Genomic DNA, 26,955 nt, shown 5'->3' with positions numbered 1-26,955 from the left:
AATGTGTCACATATTGAATGTTTAATTTCAAACAATTTTGAATGTTGCCTTCAAATAGGGGTAATGAGTAGCAATAATTAGTATTGATTAGATACTGCAAATGAACAATTTCTTGACCCCTCAGAAAACCAGACAAGCAGGCCACCAACAGATACTTCGGCAAACAAGCGACCTGCTGAGGGAACATCACAGGTAGGCTGTTGATTGTTTCTATATAAATTTCTAGTTACAATCCACAGGAGATTTTCATTACCATTATTGATTATCATAAAACACTTATAGTTTCTTTTGTTCTAGTTTTTCTCAGTTTATATTTTTCTTCTTCTGATTCATTGTTGCTTGCAGCATGACCTTCTGATAATTTTTCAGAAGTTTTCTGTTGGGATTTTTGTAGGTAGACAAGATGGTAAATCAGAGGCAGTGTAAAAATTGTCTGCTAAAACAGATCTGGCATACCCGAAAAAGACTGCCCAATCTTTGTCTGAATGGCTTGAACGTATAGCTATAAATATTTTATAAATTATTCCAGTACTCTCATTCCCACACTAATCCAGAAGTTAAAATTGGAATTCTGATGTTTGATTGTCATATATCATGGGAGGGAAGAAAAAGGGAAAGAAACCTTCTTCAGGAATAGCTACTTCATGACAAAGGATAACTTGCAATATTTCTGGAATCCTTGTCGAAAATTTGTTGAATTTGCTTTGCAATTTAAAGTGTGGAATTTAAAATTCTTCATAAATTATTTTCTATCTGTCTATAGACGTTTCACAGAGCACCTCATACTTAACTATTGCTGTTAACCAGAAGTCCTTTTATTAAGGGGAATAAAATTAATTTCTTCTAGACAACATTTCCAAATTCATTAATGTCTCAAGGTTCAGTTAATCTAAATTGGATTTCAAAGCAAGAAGAAAATAGACTAGACAATATTCTGGTTTTCACCTGCTGAAAGTAGTCTGGCAAAGGCAGCCAGTATTTTAGAGTATAAACTGTGCCTTACTCTTTCTTTCTATTAAGGCATTTCATAAAGAAAGGTTGTTTGGAACTTCATTATTCAAAGATACCTGTGGATTATAGCTGTTAAAAACCCTTGTCAGTACTTGATATGTTGGAAACCCAGTACCCTAATGGATGACAGTAGTACAGTTTAAGGGTTTAATTTTCAGTATAAAACACATATTTTGGAATTTTTCTTCAGTTATAGCCTGAAACCTGGAAAAGTTAGGAAAAACAGATTGTGTATGATAATGGTATTTAGCAGTGAAAGGTGAGCTAGGAGGAGGGAAATAAGACATAGGATGTTTTCTGTTTTTCAGTCTTCTGTTGTGTAATGTATGTTCTACGTTTGCTTTCTGTGAAATCAGTTAAAGCATGTGTAATGCCATGGTTAAAAAAAAGGACCTGATACATTTTAATTGGCTCATGAGGTATGGAATTGACATGCCATTCATTTGAAAAATCCAGTTAATGCCACCTGCTTTTTGTTACGTAAAATCCAGAATACTATGTATTACTCCACACTTCACAGCTCTCAGATCAGAAAGTAGTTCGCTGTGTGCCATATACCTGTGGTATACTTGATGGTACAACTTTGATCAATTGTTTCAAAAAGCAGTTGAAACAGGAAGAGACTTCATCAGAAAATAAAGAAGCAATAGAAGGAGCACAGATGAATTTTAACTTCCCTGAGGATGTCCTCTTTGGCTTGGAGGAAGAGGAAGAGGATGCTAAGAGCATCAAAAACACCTACAAGCAGACTGGCTGGGCAGCTAACCTATTAAAACAGTGGCTGGCCAAAAATGGCAAGGATCCTAGCTTTGAATTGGTCCCAGTAAGTGAACTCAATGATATTTTAAGAGAGTTTTATTACACAATAAGAAATCATGATGGAAATACCTACAGTGTGGCAAGCTACAAGTCAATGCGTGCTGGCTTAAACCGGCATCTCAAAATGCCACCTTATAATCGTCAGATTTGCTTAATGAAGGACAAAGAGTTTGCCAGTGCAAACATGGTGTTTGTGAGTGTGCTGAAGATGCTGCGCATGCAGGGAAAGGATGAGACTCACCATCATCCCCCTATAGCTGCTGAGGACTTGCATAAGATTAAACAATCTGGTGTGCTGGGTTTGCACAGTCCCCTGGCACTCGTCAACAAGGTGTGGTTTGATTTGCAGTTGCATTTTGCCAAGCGAGGGAGGGAAATTCTAAGAGATCTGGCTCCAGATGCATTTGTTGTTGAGAAGGACAAGAACGGGCGTCGATACGCTATGTTTAGATATCCTGGCAAAGGCAAAAATGGAGAAGATCCTCATAAAATGGGTAAAATGTATGATATGCCTGGGGACCCAAACTGTCCTGTTTTTTCCTTGGAACTTTATTTGTCCAAGTTGCCTCCAGAGCCCCCTGCCTTTTACCTGCACCCTCTAAAGCTAACGTCAGAGCAAATGCAAGAACAGCCTGTCTGGTACAAAAGGGAACCAATGGGTGTGAACTACCTGGGTACCATGATGCCCAGGATAAGTGTGGCAGCCAAGCTCTCTCAGCGGTACACCAATCATTCTCTCCGAACTACCACCATCCAGCTACTCTGTGAAGCAGGACTGGGGCCTAGGGAAATAATGGCAGTGACAGGCCATCGCTCTGAGTCTGCTGTTAGGCACTACTGGGGATCTACAGAGGTTTGCTACAGGGCTTGGTCAGATATAATGGAAAATAATGCCCCCAATTATCGGTATACCAAGATCCCAAATGAAGTGATAAAAGAATCAGTACCTGGTGCATCCACCTCTTCTGTAAAATGTATTTTTCTAGAACAAAACAAAATTTTATTCCCAACAAAATCTGTGGTGCCACCTGGCACTAACTCTGTGGCTTTAGTCCCTGAGGGACACCCAGCTGTGAATTGCAAAAGCCCGGTCCTGTTGAATCGCAGCTCCTCCAAGGTGTTTCTCCCCAGGGACACCACCAGTGGGAGCCAAACTGCCAGTTCCCTTCAAGGCTGTTGTAGCAAACCTGACTTTATAAAGCGTGTGGTAAAACAAGAACCAATGACTTGATGCTTTTGTAATAGAACTGATTTCAGACGAATTGCTAAAATGGAAAAATTATCAGATTTGGTTTTTTTACTTGGTCTATTAAGGAAATTTCTTATGGTCTGGTTTAGCAAGGAGTATCTTGTTCACACTCAAGATGTGAGCATGGAGCAGAAATTTAAACGGAGCAGGGCTTGAAGTTTATATGACTTCTTGTGGCAGCTGGGACTCTTCCAAGTGGCTGAGTAGAGCAATTTAAAAAACATTAAATTGAGATATTGATTTCCACTTAGCTGAAGATATGTTCTCTTCACTAAGAGTGTGGCTTTTATATTTTGTGAAGAGTGCTGTTTATCATACCATTTTGTGCCTACTGGCACAAATGTAGCATCTTACACATCAAATACTTGATTACTGAAGAGCACCAAGAAAATAGGAGCTGAATGAAATAGACACAGATGCACTACAAATATATACATACACATGTAAACACCTGGAATTCCTTAACCACTGTCACCCTCTGTTCAAATTGATATCAGACCTACCAGAGGACTGTGCCGTTATTTTCTTAATTTTTAAGCCTTCTTCTAAATTGATTTTTCTCTGTGAGCTGAGGATTTGCATTGCAGGTCTTTCCTTTTCCTATTTAATAATTCTGGCTTAAGATTCCAGTCATTCTGTTCTCTGGGGGCACTATTGATACGTGTAGTATTAAAATTGGGATCTCTTCAGTTGTGTCTGAAATGGGGAAAACATTCTCAAAAGAGCTGAAAGCAATTTCTTGCTTAAGTGGGAGGCAATTAGTGTTTGTTTTGTCTCTGTGCCTAACTTGTGAGAGGGTTTTTTTTGTATTTTCTATCACCAACCCCCTTCATTACATGTCACATTATCTTTGCACTCTAGTCTTTGTCAGTATATATAATTTGCAAGAAGTACATCTTGTTCTTCCCCACTGAACCCTGTCCAAATATTATTTTTGGTTTTAACTTCTTAAGATTAGTAAACTGGTCCTGTCATCTTTTCCATAGATTGTTACGAGTTAGAAATTCTCAGCATAGTGGATGTGAATAATTTTCATCATGGATTCTGACAAAAGATGTTCCTGTAAATAAAAATAGAAAACTGGTAATAGAATCACAGATTACGGTTGGTCCACTTTGGAAGAAGAAACAGTGTAGCATTTAGAACTGTTTTCCATTATATTAACAGTGTAATGGAAATTGCTTTGTCCTTTTCAAATGTGTATACACACATGCACTTCACACTCACAGTTCAGCACAGTAAGGACTTCACTTGAAGTATTGATGCTGCTGAACAATGGACAAAATAGAGAAAAATTCCAGCTGAAATGACAAATTGACCATGGAGAACTTCCTTGCTGGCATAGGCTTTCAAATTTTGAATGAGACTTAATCACTCTGTTATAGTGTATAATTGATACAGACACTGTTATAGTCTGTACAGAGGACTTGATGCCTGAATTTTGAAGTTTTTATCTTGGCTGATAATATTTACCTTTGTGGCCTTGTATAGATTATTCATACTTACTGCATCAATTTTCCAAAGTGTAAGACCAACACAGTGCTCCATTTTCTAAGGGATCATGATGAAGGCTAAAAGGTTTTAAAAGTTCTTCAGTGATCTTAAACTCATCTATGATTGAGATAGTTGATCAGATGTAATTGTTAATATAGAAATTACAGTCCTACTTCCTTAGTAGGAGCATTAATTCATGACATCAGTGACTAGAGGAAATAAGGCATGGATCATTTTGTCAAGCCTAAATCAATTAGAGATAGTAGAGAAAAGTGATCCTTTCTAATGACAAGAAGGAAAAATAAAAAATAAAGGGCAAACGGTTCTCAAAATACAGGACTGTGCAGTAACTTATTCTAGGATATTTTACGGTAACATACATTTCCAAATTTTAGGGATTTATAGAACTCATAATCCAGCAAAACTGGCAAAATTTATTTCTAAATTTATTCTAAACTTTCACCAGAATGGGGTATGTATTACTGTCCCCTGCCCGCCAAATGTTCGTGCCTTTGTCTCAGGTAGTTGCTTCTTCCAGTATATTGGCATTGACATTTATCCTCCAGAAACAAGAGAAGTGTGTTACCAGGAGATGATCTTGTGTTCCCTCTTGCTGCATACTGTGGTCATACTGAGCACATGCCCTGCTCTGCATCTACCTGCATCTTGCCTGACTTAGTGCAACAGCAAGTTGCTGATGGCTTCATACTTAACGCAAATCTAGTTGGTGATTAAAACAGAAAAAGGGACTCTTTTGGCCAATATTGACTTGTCTCTCATTCTTTTTGATTATCATTTGGCTCCTAACTTGACTTCCGTTCTGTTGGTTTATGATTGGGTATTTTTCGATTCCCGTTTGTTAAATTCTCATTTTGTTGGCAGCAACTGTACAGTGTCCTCTTACTACCTTCAGTTTGAACCTGATACTTCAAAGCTACTGACTGCAATATTACTATCTTCAGGGGTTTTGTGTGGGAGAATTTTTTTTTTTTTTTTTTTTTAATTAGAAAGTATTCCTCGTTTGGGCTGTAAGTATTATTGCTTCACAAGACCTGGGATTATTATTTACTAAGCTTTCTGGTAAATTTTGAATTATTTCTGATTAGTAGAACATCTTTATAACCTTTCAGAACTGAGAAAATCTTTCTCCTATTTCCCCTCCCACCTGAAGTGTTAAATGAATATTTCCTACATGTATTTTATTTCTATAAAAACTGAAGTAAACCAAATGCATATTTTATGGCTTTTGTAAAGTCAGTTTTGGCTGAGTACAGTGATACGGGGAGGAGGGAGTCAAATTTCAAGTCAGTGCTGTTCGTGGCAGTACATGTACACATGGTTGTGCTGTGTGAACATAATGAATTCTATTAAAATGGACATGAATTGGACTCAGTTCCAGTATCAGCAGAGAACCTCAAACAGCAGGATAACAGTGTTTGGGGGGGGGGGGTTTCCCATTATTTTTCTGCTAGAAGTGAACCTGTTAGGTGAACTAGCAGTTTAAGTATAGATTGTTTTTCTAAATTAGATTTATACGTAGGCTGCAAATTTAATGCAAAATCGCCAGTCATCAATTAAAATTCACTTTAAAAATCCAAATATAATAAATATTATTTGAAAGAAAATTATCTTTTATGATGCTTGGTTTTTTCTAATTAGATCTTCTCCTAAAATAAGACTGTTTCATTCAGTTGCAAAAAAATCCCTAAAAAGCAAAACCAACAAAACAACCCCCCCACCAGAAACCACTAAAACAAAAAAACAAAACCCCACAAAAACAAGCACTTAGTCTAAGTCAACTAAATTAATACTGACTGTTATACTATTAAATTCCATTTTCTTTGATGGAGATGACCCTGAAAACAGTGGCTAATGACTGGTTCCTTACATAATGCTTCCATAATTTAGTTTTGCATCTCATTTTCATAATTCAGCTTTGGTACTAGTGTTGTGAATATAGAATATATTTTCCCTGTGTTTTCCTGTTAAGTTTGGAAATCTCAGCTGTTACTTTAAGGGCCACTCTTAATTACTTTTTGTTTTTATGAATCTGGCATGGTATCTTAAAGCATGTTAAATTTTCTTTGCTTACATACACCTTCTCTGTACCATGTGGAGAGCTTCACTGTGCTCAATGTCAAATACCTGAAGGCATTGGAAGGATACTTTGGAACTGAATTTGTACTTGGGTTTGTTGTGGTTTTAGTCTAGTACCTCCGGTTATCTTGAACTGAACAGCATTTCAGTAGCTACTGTTTAGGTCAGTATAGTAAAGTTTTCAGTATGCAGCTTGGGCGTATGATTTTGCTGTATGGCTGTTTCTTCTTTTCAGCCTTTCTCTCTGTTTCTTGCTCCAGAAGGAGTGGCTGCAGGGATGTGCAAGGGGACAGCTTACTACTTGTGTTAGTCTTTCATCTTCACCTTTTTTCTGTGTACACAGAAATTTAAGGGCTCTTACTCAGTCCCAGTCATTTTACCAGTGGCCGTTCCAGTGCCTTGGGTCCTTGAGTTGCGTTTCTGAAGAAGACATGACAAGCATTTCTTCTGTATCGGGGCAAATGTTATTGTTGCAGAGTCAAAGGCATTTTTAATTATATAGCAAATCTTTAGAATGGTTTTAAAGTATTTTAGTACAAATCCCAGTTATAGATACAGGATTTATATATATAATATATTAATATAGCTATGGTATACTAAGAGAATCTATTAAAGCAGTTTTGTTACACTTTAACATAAACAGTGAACAAATTTTAACAGGGTATGATGTGTTGAAAATGTCTAGCATAAGTCAATCTTCTAGAATGTTTACATTATATTTATTAAAAAGCCAGGTCAAGAGAATAGTCTTTTTTTTCGTGTTTCCTGCTTCATGTGCACCTTGTCCTCTTAAGGAGTAGATCTAGTCTTCAGTCTAAATTTCATCTGTGCATTTCACTTTGCAGCTACTATTAGTTTATTAAATAAAAGTCTACCACTGTCTTACTCATTTCCTATTGTTTCTGACATATCTTCATTTCTTTGGTTGAGCTACAGTTCAATTTAAGCTATTTTACTGACTGTTGGAAATTACTGTGGTAAAGCATTAATAAAGTACATTTATAACTCCTATCTCTTTACTCTGCAATGTGTAAAAACTTTGAGTGTCTGTTGGGAAATAATGTGAGCATAGTGGATATGTCAGCTTACTATTTATAAGCGGCTATTAATTCTGTGTTGTTGAAGCATTATTGATTAATATGTTTCCTTGCATTTCATGGTTTTGTCACTCAAAATAAACATATATAGTTATATATGTAAAATGGGCTGCTTGACTTTTGTCTCTGACCCTGGGGTTATGTTTGGGCTATGTCTAGCTAGAGCCACTAGCTCTCCTATGTGAGGTGGAACCTTTGCCTGAAACTAATTAGAGACCTAAATTATAAAGTTGTTAGCAGGACATTATGTAACTGAATTGGATGGCTGTTTAAAGGAACACAGTTAAAGTGAATCCATTCTCATGTGACTTCTAAAGCGATTGTCTTTCCCTGCTGCGACTGTATCTGTGTTACTTAAACTACCGCCAGCTACTGAGAACAGCTTGTAATGAGTAAGTATACCTGTATATTGTAAGCTCAAATTTATAATTTGAGGCCAAAAAATTTGAGAGAGAGATATTAAAACAATTTCATGGATTATCCCATTTCTCCAGGCATGGATAATAGCTTTTAAAAGCTGCAGTAAACTAATCTGAAAAGTACTATGAATATATTTACTGTTCAGTGAGATGGCCATCCCACATGATTTGTTGGGAAAGAGTCAGTGAGTCTTGGGGAAATACAGTAGATGTTTCACCTTCAAAGAGTAAGAACCAGTAAAGAGGTATGTGTGCGTGCATGTATGTTTGTGTTTATTATATACCCTTTTGACTTTCTGATGATGGAAAAGGAGAATCACAGCTATAAAAATCACTTAGAGCATTGTGGCAAGTGTTTCTTTGTAACTTCTAACCGGGACTAGGATTACTAGCATCTAAAACCAGCTCTTCTGGCAACCAATCTCTTATTTGTGTTCTTGTGCTCTTTGCACCAAAGGAATGAGAGGGCATATAATACTTAGGGGTTGCTGTAAGTGGTTATTAATTTTTTCCATGCTTGCATTGTTCTTGTTCTGTAGGAAGTGTTGCACAGTACCAGTTAAGGGTAAGGGGAATGGAGCGATCATGTGAATGCAATATCTAAAGTGTCTGTTAAAAGCATTTTTAAGTATTACACAAATATGCAACCACACACTATCAAAATGTGTATTGCAGCACTGTGAAATTTTGTGTAAACTTCCATCTTTGTAAACTGCTTCCTTTATTACATTATCATTTTCCTTTTTATCTTGGTAAGAGATGACAAATATATTTGGTACGTGATTGAGTAGATTTTTGTGACAACTTTGTAAGGCTGGAATAATTACTTCAATTTTGTGGGAGCTACTGCATTGGAAAAAACAGTTGAGGAGTGATAAATCTGACACTGAAACAGTTGAGGAGTGATAAATCTGACACTGAAACAGGCTGCGACTGAAGTATGCTCAAAAATGTATAAAAAAAGTAGTTTTCACAACTGCTTAAATTTTGTAATTTTGTATACAGGTGACTCAGAATGAAATATTGACCTTATAAATATGCATGCAAACACAGTATTGTCACCCTCTCTACGTGCATCCCATTCCCAAGACATGTTTTTAACATCACTCCCCATAATTTAAGATTGATTTTGCTATTATATAACGCTTTGGTGTGTCATGTATTATTGTGATGGTGTAATGCTTCATGAATTGTCTGGTTTACAACCTCCAGATTTTTTTCTAGTTTGTTATAGTAGAAACTATTAATAAAATTGTCTGCACTGTGTCAGTGTGCTACACATAAGCTTCAGAATTTTGATCTTTACTACCCTGAAATTACTTTTTCATTTTGCAATGTATTTTTTTCATTGTTGCATTTTTCCCCTTAGTTTTTCATTATTACATACTGAAATGTTAATTTATGAAAAGCAGGTGGCATTACAATCAATAACCTTGTTACCTCTTAGTGATGAACTGAACTGTGGCGTTATATAATACCAAAATATTTAAAATCATGCATCTCATATGTGAATAGAGACGTGCACAATCAGAGCATTCTTCAGAATACCAATTTGTAGCTTCTGTTTTTTCATTTTGTATAATATATGTGCATATTGTTGAGCTGTTCCGTTTGAGCTTTAGAGGTTTCTTTCACAGTTTTCTACAGTAGTTTGCCATTGGTGTACATGTGCTGTGGTGTTACAACTTTTTCTGTGTTAAATTTCACAATTGCATTTACGGTGGGAGATAAATTTTTACTCAATGTCATGTCTGCCAATATGTGCTTTGGTCTTTAAATTGTCTCCTTCCTTACGTTTGTTTTCCTTGTGGTGGTGGAAAAAATGTGTGGGGATGGGAGTCTGTAAAAAAAAAGCTTGCTTTTCAAAATTGCAAATTATGAATCAACCTAATTTGCAGCAGTAATGATCTGAAAAAGTTGCTGGATAGCAAAGCCAAGGTAATATTCTTTATGCCACTCCAGTATATTTTACAACACCGTAAAATGGTCTCTGCAAGTGGAAAAACACATATAATGGTACTAGCCTGTCTCAATGTCCCTACTTATCTAGAGGCAGATGAGGAAACTGCTTCAGAATCACTTGAACACCAGAGACAACCCTTCATTTTATTGCGAGGCTGATGCCCTTCTGATTCCTCTTTATTAATGTACTGTTTGCTAGTCTGTAGATTAATTATTTGGTATTGCAGTCATTGATATAGGGGATATTATGACAGTCTTCCAGTAGAAGGAAAAAAGTTCCTAATTGTAAAACATTTGCATTTGGTTTTATTGCAGATCTTAATTGTAACATCAAGTTGAGGTGACCCTGTATTTATCCATTTTTGACAAGTCCTATGATTTTTATTACCTGTAAGAACCCCTTTTCTATTATACTTACTGTTCCAATTTCTTTAATATCTGTATGACACTGGTTTTAGAAAGTCAATGTCTAATTATTTTCTTTCTCAAGGAAAACTGTATTATTGCTGCTTTTTTCCTAGCAGTTGTCTCCTTAAGTATATCTTATTTGTCAGTCCACCTATTTCTCAGTTGCTTCTTCCATTCTTAAAAAGACTTTAGTGACTGGGATTGGAAGAAAGCGGATATTATGTTGTCTATGCATATGCAATAGAAAATACATGAAATTGGGAGCATAGGTAATTTTTACTGATTCTTTGTAGAAAACTCTGAATTGAAGTGTTATTACGAAAATATAAAGAGATTTTGCATCGTTAATAAAAACAAGTCTTCTTTCTAGTAGTTTTCATGGTCAAGAAAATCTGAAAATGTAAGTTTTAAGCAAAAGTTTTCCAGTTAGTTATAAATCCAATTTCTAATACGAAGTAGGAAAAAAAAACCCACAAATTTGAATAGTTGCATTCATTTTATGCATACTTTTTATTGTTTCAACTTCCATATTCACTGTAAAGCAGTTTTCATGTAACTGATAAAGAGGAATTTAGAAGAGGTTATGATGTCTGTTTCAGGACTTGACAGATTTTACTCAGATACTTGAAAGGATTGAGTGTTTGTGCTTTCAGTTTTTGCCCTTTTAAGGTCTTTCAGTTGCTGCTTTCACAAGTTCTGTGCTTGCCATTAAAATACTTTGACTTCACACTTGCCAAGTTAGATGTTTGCCTGGGGCATCTGACGCACAAACAGATTATTTCATGTTGGTTATTGCAGTAGGTGTGCACATGACTTTGCAGACTAAAGCAGCTGGGGCAGAGGGGCTGAAATTTGACAAGGTTTTCTTTAAAGAACACACTTTTCAAAACAGATCAAGATTGTAAATATGAAGGGCCTTCTCCTCAGTGGGCTATTTCAGGAAAAATGCACAACACTGGGAGTAGCAAAGTAACTTTGTGGTACACTTAGCGCATCCTTCCATAGTTATGGTGGTGCCGGCTCAGTTGCTGCATGGCATGTTATTTTCTTTTCCCCTGCTACCTTTCTTCTTCCTTCTGCTTCCTTTTTTCACCTTTGCTTCTGTTCTTAGTTGTATCTTTCAGTCCTCTCCCCCCCTTCACCTTGTCTTTTGCCTTTCAACTCCAAGTTACGTGTGTTGTCTTGGGCTGGACCTACACCAGATTTCAGTATGAAATGTTCAGTTACAGGACATACTGCTTTTATGCAAAACATTTTAATTGCAATTCGAAGTGTACCTACCAGCTGAAGACTAAACGTGGCCATATTAAAACTGGGAAGTCAAGAAAAGATGAAGTCTTGTATTTTTCTTACATTCTTCCTAATTTTTTTTTTTTTACATATGTATTTAAAAGTCTGGCATTTCAGAGTGGGGTTTGTTAGGTTGAATTTTTAATTCCATTTTTAATTGACTTTTCTCATTCACTGTTTTTTATTAAGATTGTCACACTGCTGACTGCCGTATGAAAGAAGAGATATTTAAGCTGAGGCAGCTCAGATACAGTTGTGATTAACTGTTCAGTTCATGATGTTGCTACTTTCAGGCTCTACAAGCTTTGCTCACCTGCTCTGATAACACAGGTCCAAAATGGCAATATAAATGACAGTATTTTGGAGGATTTCTACTTACTTGGAATTTAAAGGTACATACATTAAGATACATGAGCTGTAAAAGGATGGAAAATGGGGTTTGGTAGTTTACATTTCTTTAAAATCTCAATGTAAACTTTTTTTTCTAGATCACTAGAAAGTTTCCAGATGATGTTTTAAACAATCAGTTTTAAGTACAGCTTCTGTTTCGTATGGAGACAGGTGTGCAGGTTCTGACAAATGATGGCAGGTTGGCTTGTGGTATTGTGATTTTATTTGCTTTGGTTGGGTGTGGGGTTTTTTGTTTGTTTGTTTGTTTTGTTTTGTGTTCATTATTTATAACTGTGACATTTTAAATATATACAGATCACTTTATATTGCCGTGGTTGTTTAGTTTCTTTTTCAGCTTATTTGTATTCTAATGTGTGTGAATCGTTTGTTACTAAGACTTGTAACTTGCAATATGTGAACTAAACCATCAGGCATATGTTTGAGGTTCTTGTTAATGATTTTAATTATTTCACTAATGTGGCTGCACTGATAGAAAGGTATTAAGGTGGCATCATCTGTTCTTCTGCAGAGATCAGCTGAAGCACTTTCATTTTGTTGGCTTCCTGTGTTTGGAGATAGCTAGTGATAGCAGACCAGTATGCTTTGACTACGCTTTTCTGCTTTACCAGTTTCTGCCCACATGCTTGCAAAATCTAATATTAGGAGCTGAAAGACTTGTTCTCTTGTTTCAGTTTTTGATACAAACGGAAGTGTTGCTCAACAAACGGAAGTGTTGCTCATATATGACTGAAAGTCCAGTGCCAGGTTCCCTCTTGACTTCATCCGGGCTGCAAGCATTCTGAAGTTGGTTTCTATTTTTGCTCAGAGCAGCACGTCTGAATCTCCGTTTGTAATGTGTAGCATGGCAATCTTCTCCAAAGAATCCCATTCCCTCTTTTTTAAGGAAGAAAAGGGCAGTTGTTTCTCTGTAGTCTTTCCTCAAACCTAGTTCTGTTGTACACTGGAGTTTTCACAGGTCATTGTACTACAAAAATTTTCCTTAGAATTTTGGGGTAAAATAGTCATGATACTAAAAAAGGGTTGGTTTTATTTTCTTGTTTGGTTGGGCAAGGGGTTTTCTGAAAACCCTTTATTGCATTTCACAGAGATGATGCCCTGTGGTTAAATTTGTAGGTCTTAACCATTCTGGTGGTATCAGAACTCCAGAAACATCTGGGATATGGTGATAAAGTTGCTCTCTCAAATCATGGAGATGCCTAATTTTACCATGGGAAGGTAGTGTGGACTAGTCCTCTAACATCTGATTGCCAGTTCTTCCTAAATTTCATTCTCAAATTTGAGATACCTGCAAGTATCTGAAAACTGTGTGTGCCAACACTATGGGATATAGAAATGGATACTACCCCTCCTGCTTATGAGTGTAGGTTGACACTGCAAATAGTCAAAATCCTGACCTTTATAACAGGCATAATGAACAGTCTGTTTTGTATGGGGATATCCTGCCTACACCATGCTCCTCTAGGGAGAAATACAATGTTCAGCCTTTTTGTTTTTTTCAAGTTTCCTTAAGATTTTCCTGTACCCCTACATATCATTTGAAGGAAATGCATGTTTGGTGAAGTAGGGAATCTAGCTGGGGAGGCTGGGATACAGGACTTCATGGTGTGCTGTGCATTGAGTACAGCATCTGCTGGGAGTAGCTGGAATGTGTGTCTTGGAACCAGGACTGGGCGTGTACCCAGAGCTCCGCTCAAAGGCTGCCCTGCAGATCTGCAGCTTCTAGGGTAAGCTGAAGAAAGAGCCTAACCACTTCTGGATGGCTCCTGTTGAGGAGATTGCTGTCCCAGGTCATTTAATAAAAAACCTTGAATAGTGTGGCTGGCCAAGAGATCTCTCTTCCTGAGAATTGGGTGTATGAGACCTTGTTGGGTGAGTTAAAAGTTGCCTGTTTCAGTAACTCAAGATTTCGGCCTTCCTTTTTGACACATCAAAATAAAGAAATGCATGCTGTGACACTTGCTGACTTGGAAATTCAAAGAACTTTCTCAATTGGCACAGCCAAGTAGGGCTTCAAAACAGTTAGCTGTCATACAGAGTATTTTTCTAAGGATTTTGATTTCCTTGCAGAGGAAGAATTGAAAGGAAATTACTTCAGACCAATGTATTTTATGTGGTTAAATCAGCTCATCATACTAGGAAACCCAAAGCTAGAAAGTATTTTAAATAGCAACCACTCAAGAGAAGAATTCCGTGGTTAATAATTCTGAAATACATTTCTCTGTGTATGGGGAAGATTAGTCCCTATAGAGATCTCTTCTACCACCTGTGAACATAAGTAGTTAGATATTTTTTACTTAAATTTGGTATTGTATTTTATTAGCAGAATTTCATCAGTGACAGCATCAGAACTTAAAGGCAAAAAGAAACCAGGTTGTATTAATGGATAATGAAGAGAACTGTCATCTCAGGCTCTCCAAATTCAGTGACTGATAATTCAGGCAGCTTCTTGCATTTAGTAACCATACAGTACCTCTTTTTGCCTCTCCTCGGAACCTTGCCTGTGTGAGAATTGCCTTTCAGACTTCCTTAAAGTCTTAGTTTTACCCAAGTGAAAGGTCATAGAGCAGATAATCTCAGTGCTTAGGCTTTGGGCATCTGTCACTCCTGACTACACAGAAAAGCTCTGATATTCCTAGGATATATTGTGTCAGCATTTGTACAGACCATGTGGGTCTGATAACTTATGCTTTTTTCCATGTTAATTGCTCAAAGATTTTTTGATAATTATGGTGCTTTTGTAGCTTCTTGTCTGTCCTAAGGAAACTTAACTGACTCTAATCCATAAATATGTAGTGGTTCGGTCCAACAAGAAGTGATAATCTCTTCCACCAAACAACAACAAAAAGAAGAAACCTCAACTAATTTTTGTAGCAAGTTTAAGGAAGTAGAAACTCATAATCATGATTTTTTTTCTAGAAAGTACCTTTAAAGCCACAGAAATATATAAGACCTCCACCATGTTTTTCTCATCACCTAAGGGGAAATGTTGGTGATCTCTGCAGTCTGACCAGCCAAGGGACAGCAGTTGATCTGGAAGATAAATCTTGTTTGGTGTTCTTCTAGGGTTTTTTGTTAAAACATTTAACCTGGGCAATAGCTTAAAAGATCCCTTTATGCTCTTTAAAGGGAAGGTTAAAAATTGGTCTGTATGTAGAATAATAAATGCTAAGATTTGTCAATAATGGGTTAGAATACAGTAGTGAAATTACTGAATACAGTTGGAGTTTTCTGATGGCTTTTTGATGTGTTTTGTAAGCATACAAGTTCCAGCATAGCTTTCCCTTTTTTTAATGTAAAGTCAGTGTCTTTATAAGTACACAGGCAAAGCTGTCTCAGGGTAAGTAGTATATTGTCCTGATGGCTGCTGTGTCAGAAAGTTACACCACTACAGCAGAAAGGACAGATTAAAACCAGATTAAAATGTTAGGAGTCATAGTTGAAATATACTTTATAACAGCAAATTGTTATGCATTTACCTGTAAAACAGCAATATGTTGGTATTCATCAGGGGTTCTTACTCCTTATAAAGCTGAAAATACTTTAATACTTGTTACTGCAATATAGTCATTTGGTTATCACCCATTTTTCAAGTCTTGAGATATTCATCTGAAATTACCTTCTCTGGCTCAGTTTTTCAGTTCCTTTCTAATAAGTATCAATTCTGAGACCTCTCCTTCTGAGTGTTCAATGTGTCCCTTTTCCAACTGTGTTCCCTGGATTTGCTTTTGCCAAACAAAGGAGTTTTGTCTTTCAGAGCGGGAAATTAACAGGAAGTGAATCAGGAGGTGTCATTGATCTTACACTGGATGAAGAGGATGACAACTCTTCTCAAGGTAGGTGAAAAATACTTTCCTAGCTGCAGGGATAATTGAGCTACAAGTGTTATTTCATCCTGTGAATGGCAGAAAGGAATGAACTTCTGTTTCTGCTTAGTGTATTTTTTCCCTTGGTGTTTCAGTTAGATAGGACACTTGTTAAAAAAAACTCTGTTAGGTGTTAAATAAAAGCAATTTTGCTTACAGTCCTAAAGAGTTTCACCATTCCTTTACTTCAAGCATTAATGCTATCTGTGCTTAAATCCCTTAGGCTTGGGGAGTAATTTGAGATGTTTGAGTTGTTGATCTTTCCGAAAGTTCTTCTAGATGTATTTATCTTGTTCTGTTTACTGATTATAATTCTAGGTCTTTTAATTCTATAGTTGATATTTAGGCATTAGAGTATTATAGCATCTAATCTTTTGTTTAACTAACACTTTGTCTGCAAGAGTTTAAAGACCAAATGCAAACTGTTGTTTGCTTTAGGACTGTATGCTGAGAGCAGAGTAAATATAGTTGTGCCCTTTTGTACTTCGGCAGTTTGGATACACTTCATCATTTAGAAGAACATACTTCTTTTTATATAAATCTTGTGTAAATGTAGGCCAATCTAATTATAGTTATCATTGGATTAGTGAAGAATGATAGTACTTCACAGAAGGAAAGAGTCTCTACTTAAGACCATGTATTGTGGTGTCGTTTTCATTGGGAAAAAAATCATATTTCTGCTATTGAAGGTAAAACTTTCATTCTGTCTGGTCTCTAAATGCATGTCCCTGTGCTACATTCTCAAGTCCAGCCACCAAGAAGTTTCATTCCTCTGGACAACCTTGATAGTTCTCTAGCTTGTCCATTCAAGTTCTACACAAACATTCTTAATAGTTTAACTTGCTTTGCATTTGTATTACACAAATGTAGAAAATCATTTTGGCATGTGGTAGCATTTCTTCCAGTGAGAAAGAAATCTTAGAGTTATAGAATGGTTTGGGTTGGAAAGGATCTTTAAGGTGATCTCATTCCAACCCCCCATGCCAAGGACAGGGACACCTCCCACTAGACCGTGTTGCTCAAAGCTCCATCCAGCCTGGCCTTGAACAGTTCCATGAGATGTTATCACCAAAAAGGGAGTGTGTGCGGTACACAAGTATTAGGAAAGCATGATGCAATTCAGATAGCTGGCTGTCTGGCTCTCTTACCAGTAACAGATATGTGGTGCACAGTGAATTGAGTATGAGCTGACAGTGTGTTCTCATTTCAATTTAAGTATTCCCCCAAACTGACACTAGTGGAACCACAGCTGAAATAGGGTGTTCAGTTTTGGCTCCCTCTTCTTCAAGTTCAGAAGAGTTGTGGTAGTGCTGGAGAGGCCCCCACTGATGGTTTCAGGATGGTGAGGGCCTGGAGTGCGTGACCTGTGAGAGGAGATCAACAGACCAGGGTGTTTGGCAAAGAGCTAAGCAAGAGACAATGTAAGAGCAGCCTACAGCTACTTTGAGTATAGTTACAAAAATGACAGAGCACAACTCTCTTCAGTAGTGCCAGATGATACATTAAGGAGCAGTGGCCTTGAACTACAAGTTCAGGAAGTTCAAGTTCAGCTTGAGGAGGACAGAAGTCACCATAGTGCTGCACAGAGGGATGGTAGAAATTGTCCTCTTGAATGTTTTTGAGATTCAGCAGGGCAGAACCACAGATCATTTGAATAAGTTGTTATTGACAGTCCAGCTTCAACAAGAAACTGGACTTCCCAGTCACCAGAGGTCCTTCTCAGCCAGGATTTTGACTTGACGAGCTGAGTGGCAGAATAGCTGAGGGAATCAAGTTTTTATCACTTGTCATCTCTTCTGAGGGTTAGTTCTCAAAAAGATAAAAAAGTGGTTGCCTTGGGACTGTGCAAGCCTGTCAGGTAAGGTTATCCTCCCCAGTCCTATTTAATATTCTGTAAAAGACACCCAGCAAGATTGATTAAAACGGATTTGTGTTCTATTTTAAAGTAGCGTGTCACAGTATTGCAGTATATTTCAGCTAATATTTTTCTGTCTAAAAGTTCCTGAAAATAACATTTTCCAGAAAGCTTTTTTCTTCCTAATTGCATTAAGTAGATGTTCACCTCACAATTGCCATAAAAGATCAATATCACAGTTGCACATAGAACTGTAAGACCGTTTCTCTAGCTGGGAGTGCTACAGAGTCATAGCTCCATTGCAGCTTAATTCATCCTCAGTTTCTTTGTTGAGGCTTGAGCCAGTATCCTAAAAATTTATATAGTGGGATATTCTGAGATTCTTTCCCCTTAGCTGTAAGGTCTTAGAATATTGTCCTTCCATTAGGGGGAAGATTAGTGGAGTACTTTCATGCTGGGTTAGTTCCTGTGTGTCTCTTCACTGCAAAGCAGAAGCTGATGGTATGAAACCAGTGCAGATTAGTTCAAGTTTAGAATTTGTGTGAGAAGTCATGTGGTTTTTAATAATAGCTGTAGACACATAGGAGCCCCTAATAAAAGCTTGAGTTTCACCACACGTGTGTGAGAACACAGCACTAGGATTTTTGAGCAAGGTTCTCAGGAGTGTATTCTGATAATAACTTAAGGGTTAAACAGAGGAAGAGTACACTTGTAACAGCTTTTGCATGGTCATAAGCATCTATATACCTTTGGCCAAATATTTTTTCCACTGCACTTGTTCATAGCAAATGTGGAGCAGGTTTTATTTTCTCCTAGATTTACACAGACTCGGGAGAGAAAATACTTTCAGCCTTATGGTGCTTCCTGCAGGAATATTAGCTCAACACTATTTCAAATTGAAGAGCAACACTTATGTAGTGTTGTTGGGAACGCTCAGTTCCTGATTATTTTCTTTACAGCATTGTCACCCACATAAAAAGTAAACCTAATTCTGTTACTTGTAAAGGATATTTAAATAGATCTTAGTATCTACTAATATCTAATAACACCTTCTGATTTGTGCAAAAATTATTAATGAAAAGAGAGTGTAATTTTTGAGAAGCCATGGTAAGAGTAATCTAGATACTTTTCTGTCCGCAAGTATCTTGCCATACTTGCACTTTGGACCTTGCTGGACTTTTTATAAAAGGATCATAAAATTATTTTGTATGAGTCTTGAAACAATTAATAGATTTAGTCTAAAGTGGGTCTGTAGTCTAAGATACGTAAATGTACTCTTAAATTAAAACAGCTACATTCTGCTTTTTTATTATTTTGTAGGAAAAATTACTAAATATAAAATAATTTTTTTATCTTATAAGGTGTTTTTTTCTGGTTAACAAATCTGTAGTTCTCTGAATATTTTTTTTTTCTTATTCTTGACCATGGCTGTGGCATGCTTGCTGTTTTCTAATCCATCTGTACCAGTTATGAACTAGAACACTGTTCAAAACTCCTTTGTGCTATAACTGCAGTGTTGTAGACTGTTCCTGGTGTGGAAATTAGTCCTTCCCTCTGTTGTGTGTATTAGATTAGTAGTTTTGCTTACACCTCCAGTAGTAACAATTTCCATTTTACTCATTTCCATATTTTTGTCTCCTCTAGGTCCACATATGTTGTGAATATTATGATGGGTTCATTTAATATTGGAAACTCTTCCATAATGACTTTTAACCTTAGTCCTGTGCTTACTGTGTACCCAGTCTTCCTTGCTGGTTTTTGTTTGTTTGTTTTTGTTCCTTTTTACTTAAATAACCTTTGCTGTTTGTTTCCATTTATTTAATGAAGTCTAGTTAGTTGTCTGTCATCATTTCCTGTGGGTGGTGCAATGTTCACCTAGTTTCCAGTCACTGGAATGTTAGCAGGGCTCTTCTTGATTTGTCGTGGGTACATGAACTTACTCTGTGTGAAATTTAAAACAAAAGCGAAACTCAAAAAGCCCTCACATTTGTCTAGGCTGTCATCTTTCCTTAAACCACATTTACAACAGTAAGGGTGTAAAGGTTTTTGCTTGTTGGATTGTAAGTGCATCTTGTAAGTCATGACTAAGAATGCACTCACATCACTGAAATTATTCAGTGGTAGTTGAGATGTGCTTCAGTCTGTAAATATTTGAAGTAAACAGATGTATACATCTCTGTAGGAATCTCTTTGGAGTCAGGTAGTTTATTGAACACTGGGAAATCTCTCATAATCGTGGACAGTAAAAGAAGCTTGAACCAATCACAAGGCCTGTTAGTTGATCAAAGAGCAGGAAGGATTCAGCTTTTGTTTTCAAAATGAGCATCCCTTCACTGCTCCTTTTATAGACTTTGGGAGAAAAAAACAAAACAGTATATTTTTATTCTCACTCAATGGCTTCAGTGAAGTAGCTTGGGTGTTGAGTCTACAGAGGGACAACGTGGGCTGTGGTTCATACTGCGTTTTATTTTTGAGGTCTTGAATTTGGGGATATGGTCTGAGAGCGATTATGCTGGGGCTGGGTTGATGATTGGACTAGATGATCTTGAAGGTCTCTTTCAACCTTAATGATTTTGTGATTCTGTAATTTTGTTTCATAGAATCATACAGCAGTTTGTGAAGGGCACTGCTACTTCAAGCTGTTAGCAGCTAATGTTAAACACAGCCCAGTAAGACCATCAAAATAGTCTCAACCTGCTAAAAACCCCAACACTTTGAGCTATGCTGGCATTAACCCTCTTCTTAATGCTTTGAAATCTAGTTGTTATACTAAATTGAACATTTTAAATGTGGTCCTCACTTTATTGTTATATTTTCTTAAGAGTAAAATGAGTATTTACATATTTTCATCTTTATATTTTGTGCTTTTTTACTAAATTAGTGGCTGATGCATGTACAGTTTTATTAGGGAAGAATCCTTCTAAATGACTGCCCTTAAAATCTCCTCTTTTATCTTGTGTTTTTTAGTTCTTCCCTTCTGTTTCCTCTGCCCGTTACTGCTTTAATGTCCAGATGAAAGCTTCTCAATTCTTTTTTCAACTTATGCAAAGTCTTGATTAGATACAGATTTGCAATCTAGTAAATATTTTATGTAGTCACAAATAAACTAAAGCAGGAAAAGGTATTGCTGTAGTAAACTATATATATCGGCATTATTTGTCAGTATCATAAGTCAGTCATGTTGAGGAGTGTGTCAGTGTGATAAAACAAATTCTCTTTTTAAAGTTTTCTATAAATAATAAAGCTATTTCCCCTTTTTAATGTAAATATCATGAAAATTCAAAATAGCAGCAAGAGGACTGGCTAATAGATTAAACAAAGGAAAGAGTCAGCAAATAAAAAGATGTAAACATCAAAGGTAGACAAGACTTACTTAGGGAACTAAATTTGAGTACAGCAGTGTTTAGGCCTTTAAAGGTTTTAGGATTTTTTTTTAATATAAACTTTTAAAGACTTTGGCACAGTGTTCCATTGAATTTGGGTTTCCAAATTGCTTTGAAGTATGCAGGCTTCATGATAACGGAATAGAACATTGCGGAGTATGTCTGGAGATTGCAGTGAGGAAAGTGAGGAGAATTGAATGAATTTTCTGTAGATTTGTTTGTATAAGCAAAAAAGGTCAGAGAAATGTCATGCTTGGCATATCCTCACCAGTCTGTAAATGGGAGAGGGAGGAAAGGTTTGTAAAACTGTGATGCTTGAAACTGATTCAGAAATGAAAATTTGTTTGCTATTGTCTATATCTTTTGTTTATTTTAAAGCAGATGGCAAGAAGCAGAAGCAGAACCAGAGCCAGGCACCTGTGACAGGACTGAGCATACCCACCCAGCCCTTGACTCGACCCCTGCAGCCTTTGCCACCTCTGCAGCCAAGCCCTGTGCAGCAACCGGGTGTGCCAACAAGTGGCCCTTCCCAGACCACCATCCATGTATTACCCACAGGTAACTTCACTTGACATCAGCATGTGAGTGCAGTGCTGTTTTTTTCTTGAATTAGACTGCTGCATGTTCTATCTTGTGCTAATCTTTTAAAGTGAATATTCAGAATGTTTGAGTCACTTCATAATCTTTCAGTCTAGTCAGTTTCCCATAACATTTCTTTTCCCTTTAAACTGTTGAAGGGGAACGATAGTACCATTGATTTGGAAAGAATTCAGAACCAATTTAATTCCATCGAGAGGAAGAAATCCTGCTAAGGATGGTCATGGAAATTACATACCATAGATATGCTATTGCTGGTAAAAGCAAAGAAGAAACCTGCAGCTTCTTTAAGTAATGGGGGAGAAAACATTATCAGCATCACTCCTATGTCTGTCCCTGTGCACTTGGCAATTAATTCTTTTGGCAGACAGAATAGCAAGGCTGACGCTGAAGTTCTAGCCGTAGTTAAATATTACTTTGGAGTGTGATCATGTTTTTTCCCTTTCTAAAGAAACTTAGATCCTCTTTTTTTTTTTCTTTCATTCTTTTTCTGTATACAACTGCTGAAGATTAGTTGGCATTGGAATTATCTTATGACTGCTGTGTTCTGCAGAATCTTTGGTGGATTTTATATTTTTCCACTGTCCTTACACACAGGGAGTGGGGGAGATGTTGTATTTATCTTTTCTGTTAGGAAGCTGTATATATATTGACTTGAATATTTCAGGCAAAAATACTGTTTAGGCTGTTTTCAGTTTTCTTGCCGTATCCAAAGCAGACAAAGACAGTTTTTATTTTACATGGCTCAGATGAGTCAGTTTTCCAAAGAAGATGTATACTCGGGAATAGGCATATGGCTTTGAGTCATGGAATTCAGGTTTAGGGAGTGCTCTGTCTTTTTTTCAGCTTCGACAGCAGTGAATGTAACTCATCGGCCTGTGGTTCCAGCTGTTCCCAAGCTTCCTATCCCAAGAACCCCTACTAACCATCAAGTGGTCTATACCACTATTCCTGCACCACCAACTCAGAATCCTGGAAGAGGAGCTGTCATGACCAGCCCAGGCTTAAGGCCAGTCACCCCACAGACTGGAGGTAGGGGATGATCCCTTCCACACACTTCTTACTGTGATACAGCGTGGTATGTTCTACGTGATGGATGTGGCATTTATGTTTTTGATTCGAGTTTACTGTTTGGTGTTTTTACAATACTGGTCCTAGTTAAAGAGGGTTAGGGTTTTTTTCCCAGCTTACAGAACTGAGAAAATTCTTAGGCTTCTAAGGAATTCTACTTGCAGCTATGTGGAAGAGGAGAAATTGGATTTAAGTCATCCCAGGCTCTAGCTCTGCCAATTAAGCATCTGCGGTTGACATGCCCCATACTTTACAAGGCAGTGGAAGGTAATATAACAAGCACTACTGTTCTGATAGAGACCATTTTTTTATTATGGAGGAAGTTTAAAACATACATAGAAAATCTTTGATTTCCTGTCTAAAAGTTATATTTCTCTCAGGCATCCTAATGTAATTCTTTAACAATCTCTGGTGTCCTGTGCTCAGCAAGTTTCCTTCCTTTCTCAGGACCTGAAAAGATGAAATTTCTCACTGGATGTATCAGAAATTGATACATGCTTGAGTTTCCTTGAGTAGAGATGTTGGCAAGTTCCCCTTGACTTCGCAAATGCATAACTGATACCTTCTGGCAAAGAATTTAAATGATATTTTGTTAGAAAGGGGTGGATTTTAACTCACTTTTTTAGCTCCCCACAATTTCTACACTATGGTTATTTTAACACCTTTATGTTCAACATAAATTTCTGTTTTATGAGTATGTACCTACTTTTGTGTTGTCCTGGTGTAGCGATGCTGCTACTGATGTATATTTGTTTATATTATCATTGCAACAGCCTTTAGTGTCAGTAGCAGATGCCTCTTGAGTAAGATTGCTGCACTTTGTCTTTGAAAAATTGACTGGGTTGCGAGAACCCATCCCCAAAGTGTTTTCCAAATTGCAGTTTTCTACTTCTGCCTCAAGCGAGTAGTATCCCTACCTACAAGTGATGCTGTGTTTGTATCTCATACCTTATTAAAGCATTTCTGACCATCTTCAGATGGTTATAAATTCCTGAGACAGAACTAAACCAGCATATTTTACCAGATTCTCATAGAGGAGAAATAGCCAGCTCAGGTGACTGTTTATCCCACAGGAGTTCACACAGCTTCATCAGCTTCTTAGAGAGATTCCAATAAGAAAAAGATATAAAGCAGCTACCGAGTGTTTAGCACTTTATAATTAAAGCATTACGTTTCAGCACTCTGAGCTCCCTGCCTTGGACTTGAAGATTACACAAACTTCTGACACTCATCCCCTATGGATTGTAGCTTGGATTGTGCTCTTATCAAGAGAAGAAATTGCCATACAATAACTGTGGTTTTCTGTTAATGTGTTGTCCTGTGAGCTTGTCTTCTGGAGTTTTAGAATGCTTCAGTCTCACACAAGTGTGGAACTAGGGCATCATAGAGATTGCGCCAAATCTTGTATTTCTAGACAGAAGTGGAGGGACAACCTGGGCAATCATAGCAATCAGCAAAAGCTTTGAGTTCACAGAACATATATGTTCCAACAGTGAATAGATAAAGTGTTATTTAAGAGAATTAGATGTGGTATAAAATGAATGAAAACTTGGTAGCTTGCAAGAGTTTTGGGTATTATTTACAAGGCTGTAAAAACTGTCTAATTTATTCCTATTCTAGTTTATTGCTGTGGGAATGACTGAAATGGTGATGCCTGTGACTAGTGTCCATCACAGAGTCTGTTCTGTGAGGGAGGACAAGCTTCTTGGACAGTGACTTAGGTTTCTTTGCTTGACAGTGACTTAGCTTTCTTGGCTTTCAGTGTCCTCCACAGCACAGCCTTCTGAGTGGTTAACATTGTGCTACAGCAGCATTTCCCTTTTCCTTTCTACATCCCAAAATGATGTAATTGTTCTTTTCATATTTAAGCTCCCCGCATCTCCCAAACTGCTCCTCTGCACCCATTTCTTTCATGTTACAAAGTGCTAAAACAACATTCTGTCCCCTCTGCAAACACAAGCACTTGCTCTGTCTCACTTTTACAGCTTCAGGAGATGGGAGGTGATTTTGTTGTTATGCAGTGCTTCATTAGTCTGCTGGCAGCTGGAGGAGTCTGAAATTAGCTCCATCCAGCTGAACCAAGGAGTTGGTCTTCCAATGTTCTGTTTAGCTGCCTGTAAGTATTGAATACTCACAGTGTTCGTTGTGCACCTTGCAGGTGTGACCGTGCGAATGCCTCAGACAACCTACGTGGTGAACAACGGGCTGGCTCTGGGCTCTGGAGCTCCTCAGCTCACGGTGCACCATCGACCGCCACAAGCGCACACTGTGAGTGGGGCTTTCCAATCACCTGATGTAATGTACAGCCTTGTCTCTGCTCTGAGACTCTCGGGCTGCTCTTAGTGTGAGCTGCAGAACAGTGAAATGCCTTCTTGACATTTCTCAGCCAGTTCTCATACATGGCACCACCCAGTCACCCACAGCAACTCCTGCCCACAGTCAGAATGGTAAAAGCTGTGCAATCTCTTAGCTCACCCTGGCCTCCAAATTACCAGAACATACTGAAAATTGGTGCATGAGTTGTCTGCAGGTGACTCATGGAGTCAAGTGTACAGAAGAACTGCCAGTAAAACGTTTAGTCGTGGTTTGGCTATGAATTGAGTGATCAGTTTTCAGTACAGCTGTTTGCAAAACTGAGGTAGGAGAACAAGATACAGATCAAATCTCCAAAATTGCCAACTGCCAAATTCCAGAGGTTTTTAGTCAGTGTTGAGGGTGATTACTTCTGCATCACTTAAAACCCCTTTTGGTAAGAATCTGAGAATTTTCTCTGACTCATTTAATAAAATTTCAAATACGTTGCTTGTACACTCACTGTTGGGCAGTCACATTACTTATGGTGTCCTGAAATGGTAAACATATTGCCAAGAAGGTGGGTTATCATCCTTTCAGTCTAGACACAATCAACTTAGTGCACTCTCCAGTGATAAATAATAAGAATAAATGAAGCAAATATCACATAGAACACTTAAGATGCCAAAAACTAAATTCCAACATGAAAGATCTCAGGCTTGAAGCACTGTAACTACATTCCTAAATTCATCTTAACTAATATAACTGAGAGACCTAAGACTGTTTTTGCTGTATAAAAAAGAAATATCACTGGAAAGACACATTTGTGCCCTCATTTAAAAATTTTCAGGAAAGTGAGGCTGAGCTTTTGTGATCAATTTAAGGTGAGAGTATGTATGTGGCGCCATCACCCTTTCTTCCTTTTGTGACTGAATACCTGTCTGTAGAAAAGATGATGAGCTGTCAGCTTAATGCCCTGCCTGGGGTGTTGGGTAATGTGGCAACAGCCGCTCAAACGTAGATTGGCTCAAAGTCATGGTGAAACTGCTTGCTCAGTCCTGGTCAAGAGCACAGTGTTGAGTTCACCCCCTCCTGACTGGTAAGCAAAGAAGATACAAGAAAATTACTGTGGCACTGATCATTTGCACAACTAGGGATTTATATGAGAATAACTTAAGAATTTATGGCATCCTTGGTCCCATCCCTTCTCATCATTTCCTACTGCTGTCACCCACAATAATTCCTGCCCACAATCAGAATGGTAAAAGCTGTGCAATCTGTTAGCTCACCCTGGCCTCCAAATTACCAGGAGAACATACTCAAAATTGGTGCACGAGTTGTCTGTAGGTGACTCATGGAGTCAAGTGTACAGAAGAACTGCCAGTAAAACGTTTGGTCATGGTTTGGCTATGAATTGGGTGATCAGTTTTCAGTACAGCTGTTTGCAAAACTGAGGTAGGAGAGCAAGGTACAGCCCAAATCTCCAAGATTGCCAGCTCCCAAATTCTAGAGGTTGGGAAACTAATCATAAATTATCCCACAGCCTCCTACGTCTTATAAGTAAGAATACTCCTATTTTCACCATCCTCCCCTACTCACTCTGGGAGCATTCCCAGATCAGATCTGAAACTGGATTG

At 37.6% G+C, this 26,955-nt stretch overlaps 1 protein-coding gene across 22 annotated transcripts in view; it reads left to right on the top strand.

Moving 5' to 3' along the window:
• The window catches only part of ATF7IP (activating transcription factor 7 interacting protein), an 83,519-nt gene that overhangs the window by 51,027 nt on the left and 5,537 nt on the right, over nt 1-26,955 (top strand). For 12 of the 22 annotated variants that reach the window (XM_040060955.2, XM_040060959.2, XM_040060962.1 and 9 more), the window contains exons 10-11: nt 125-192; nt 1,616-7,806. In XM_040060955.2, the coding sequence (XP_039916889.1) occupies nt 125-192; nt 1,616-3,061 (1,514 nt within the window). In that variant the 3' untranslated portion in view covers nt 3,062-7,806. Of the gene's footprint in view, nt 1-124; nt 193-1,615; nt 7,807-16,011; nt 16,091-21,736; nt 21,917-22,801; nt 22,988-25,184; nt 25,295-26,955 lie in introns of those variants that run through there. The other 10 variants (XM_040060971.2, XM_040060966.2, XM_040060968.1 and 7 more) reach the window with 3 other exon arrangements.

The sequence above is a fragment of the Hirundo rustica genome, chromosome 4 (assembly GCF_015227805.2).
Source record: "Hirundo rustica isolate bHirRus1 chromosome 4, bHirRus1.pri.v3, whole genome shotgun sequence".
NCBI lineage: Eukaryota > Metazoa > Chordata > Aves > Passeriformes > Hirundinidae > Hirundo > Hirundo rustica.
This window is presented reverse-complemented; position numbering and strand designations above follow the sequence as displayed.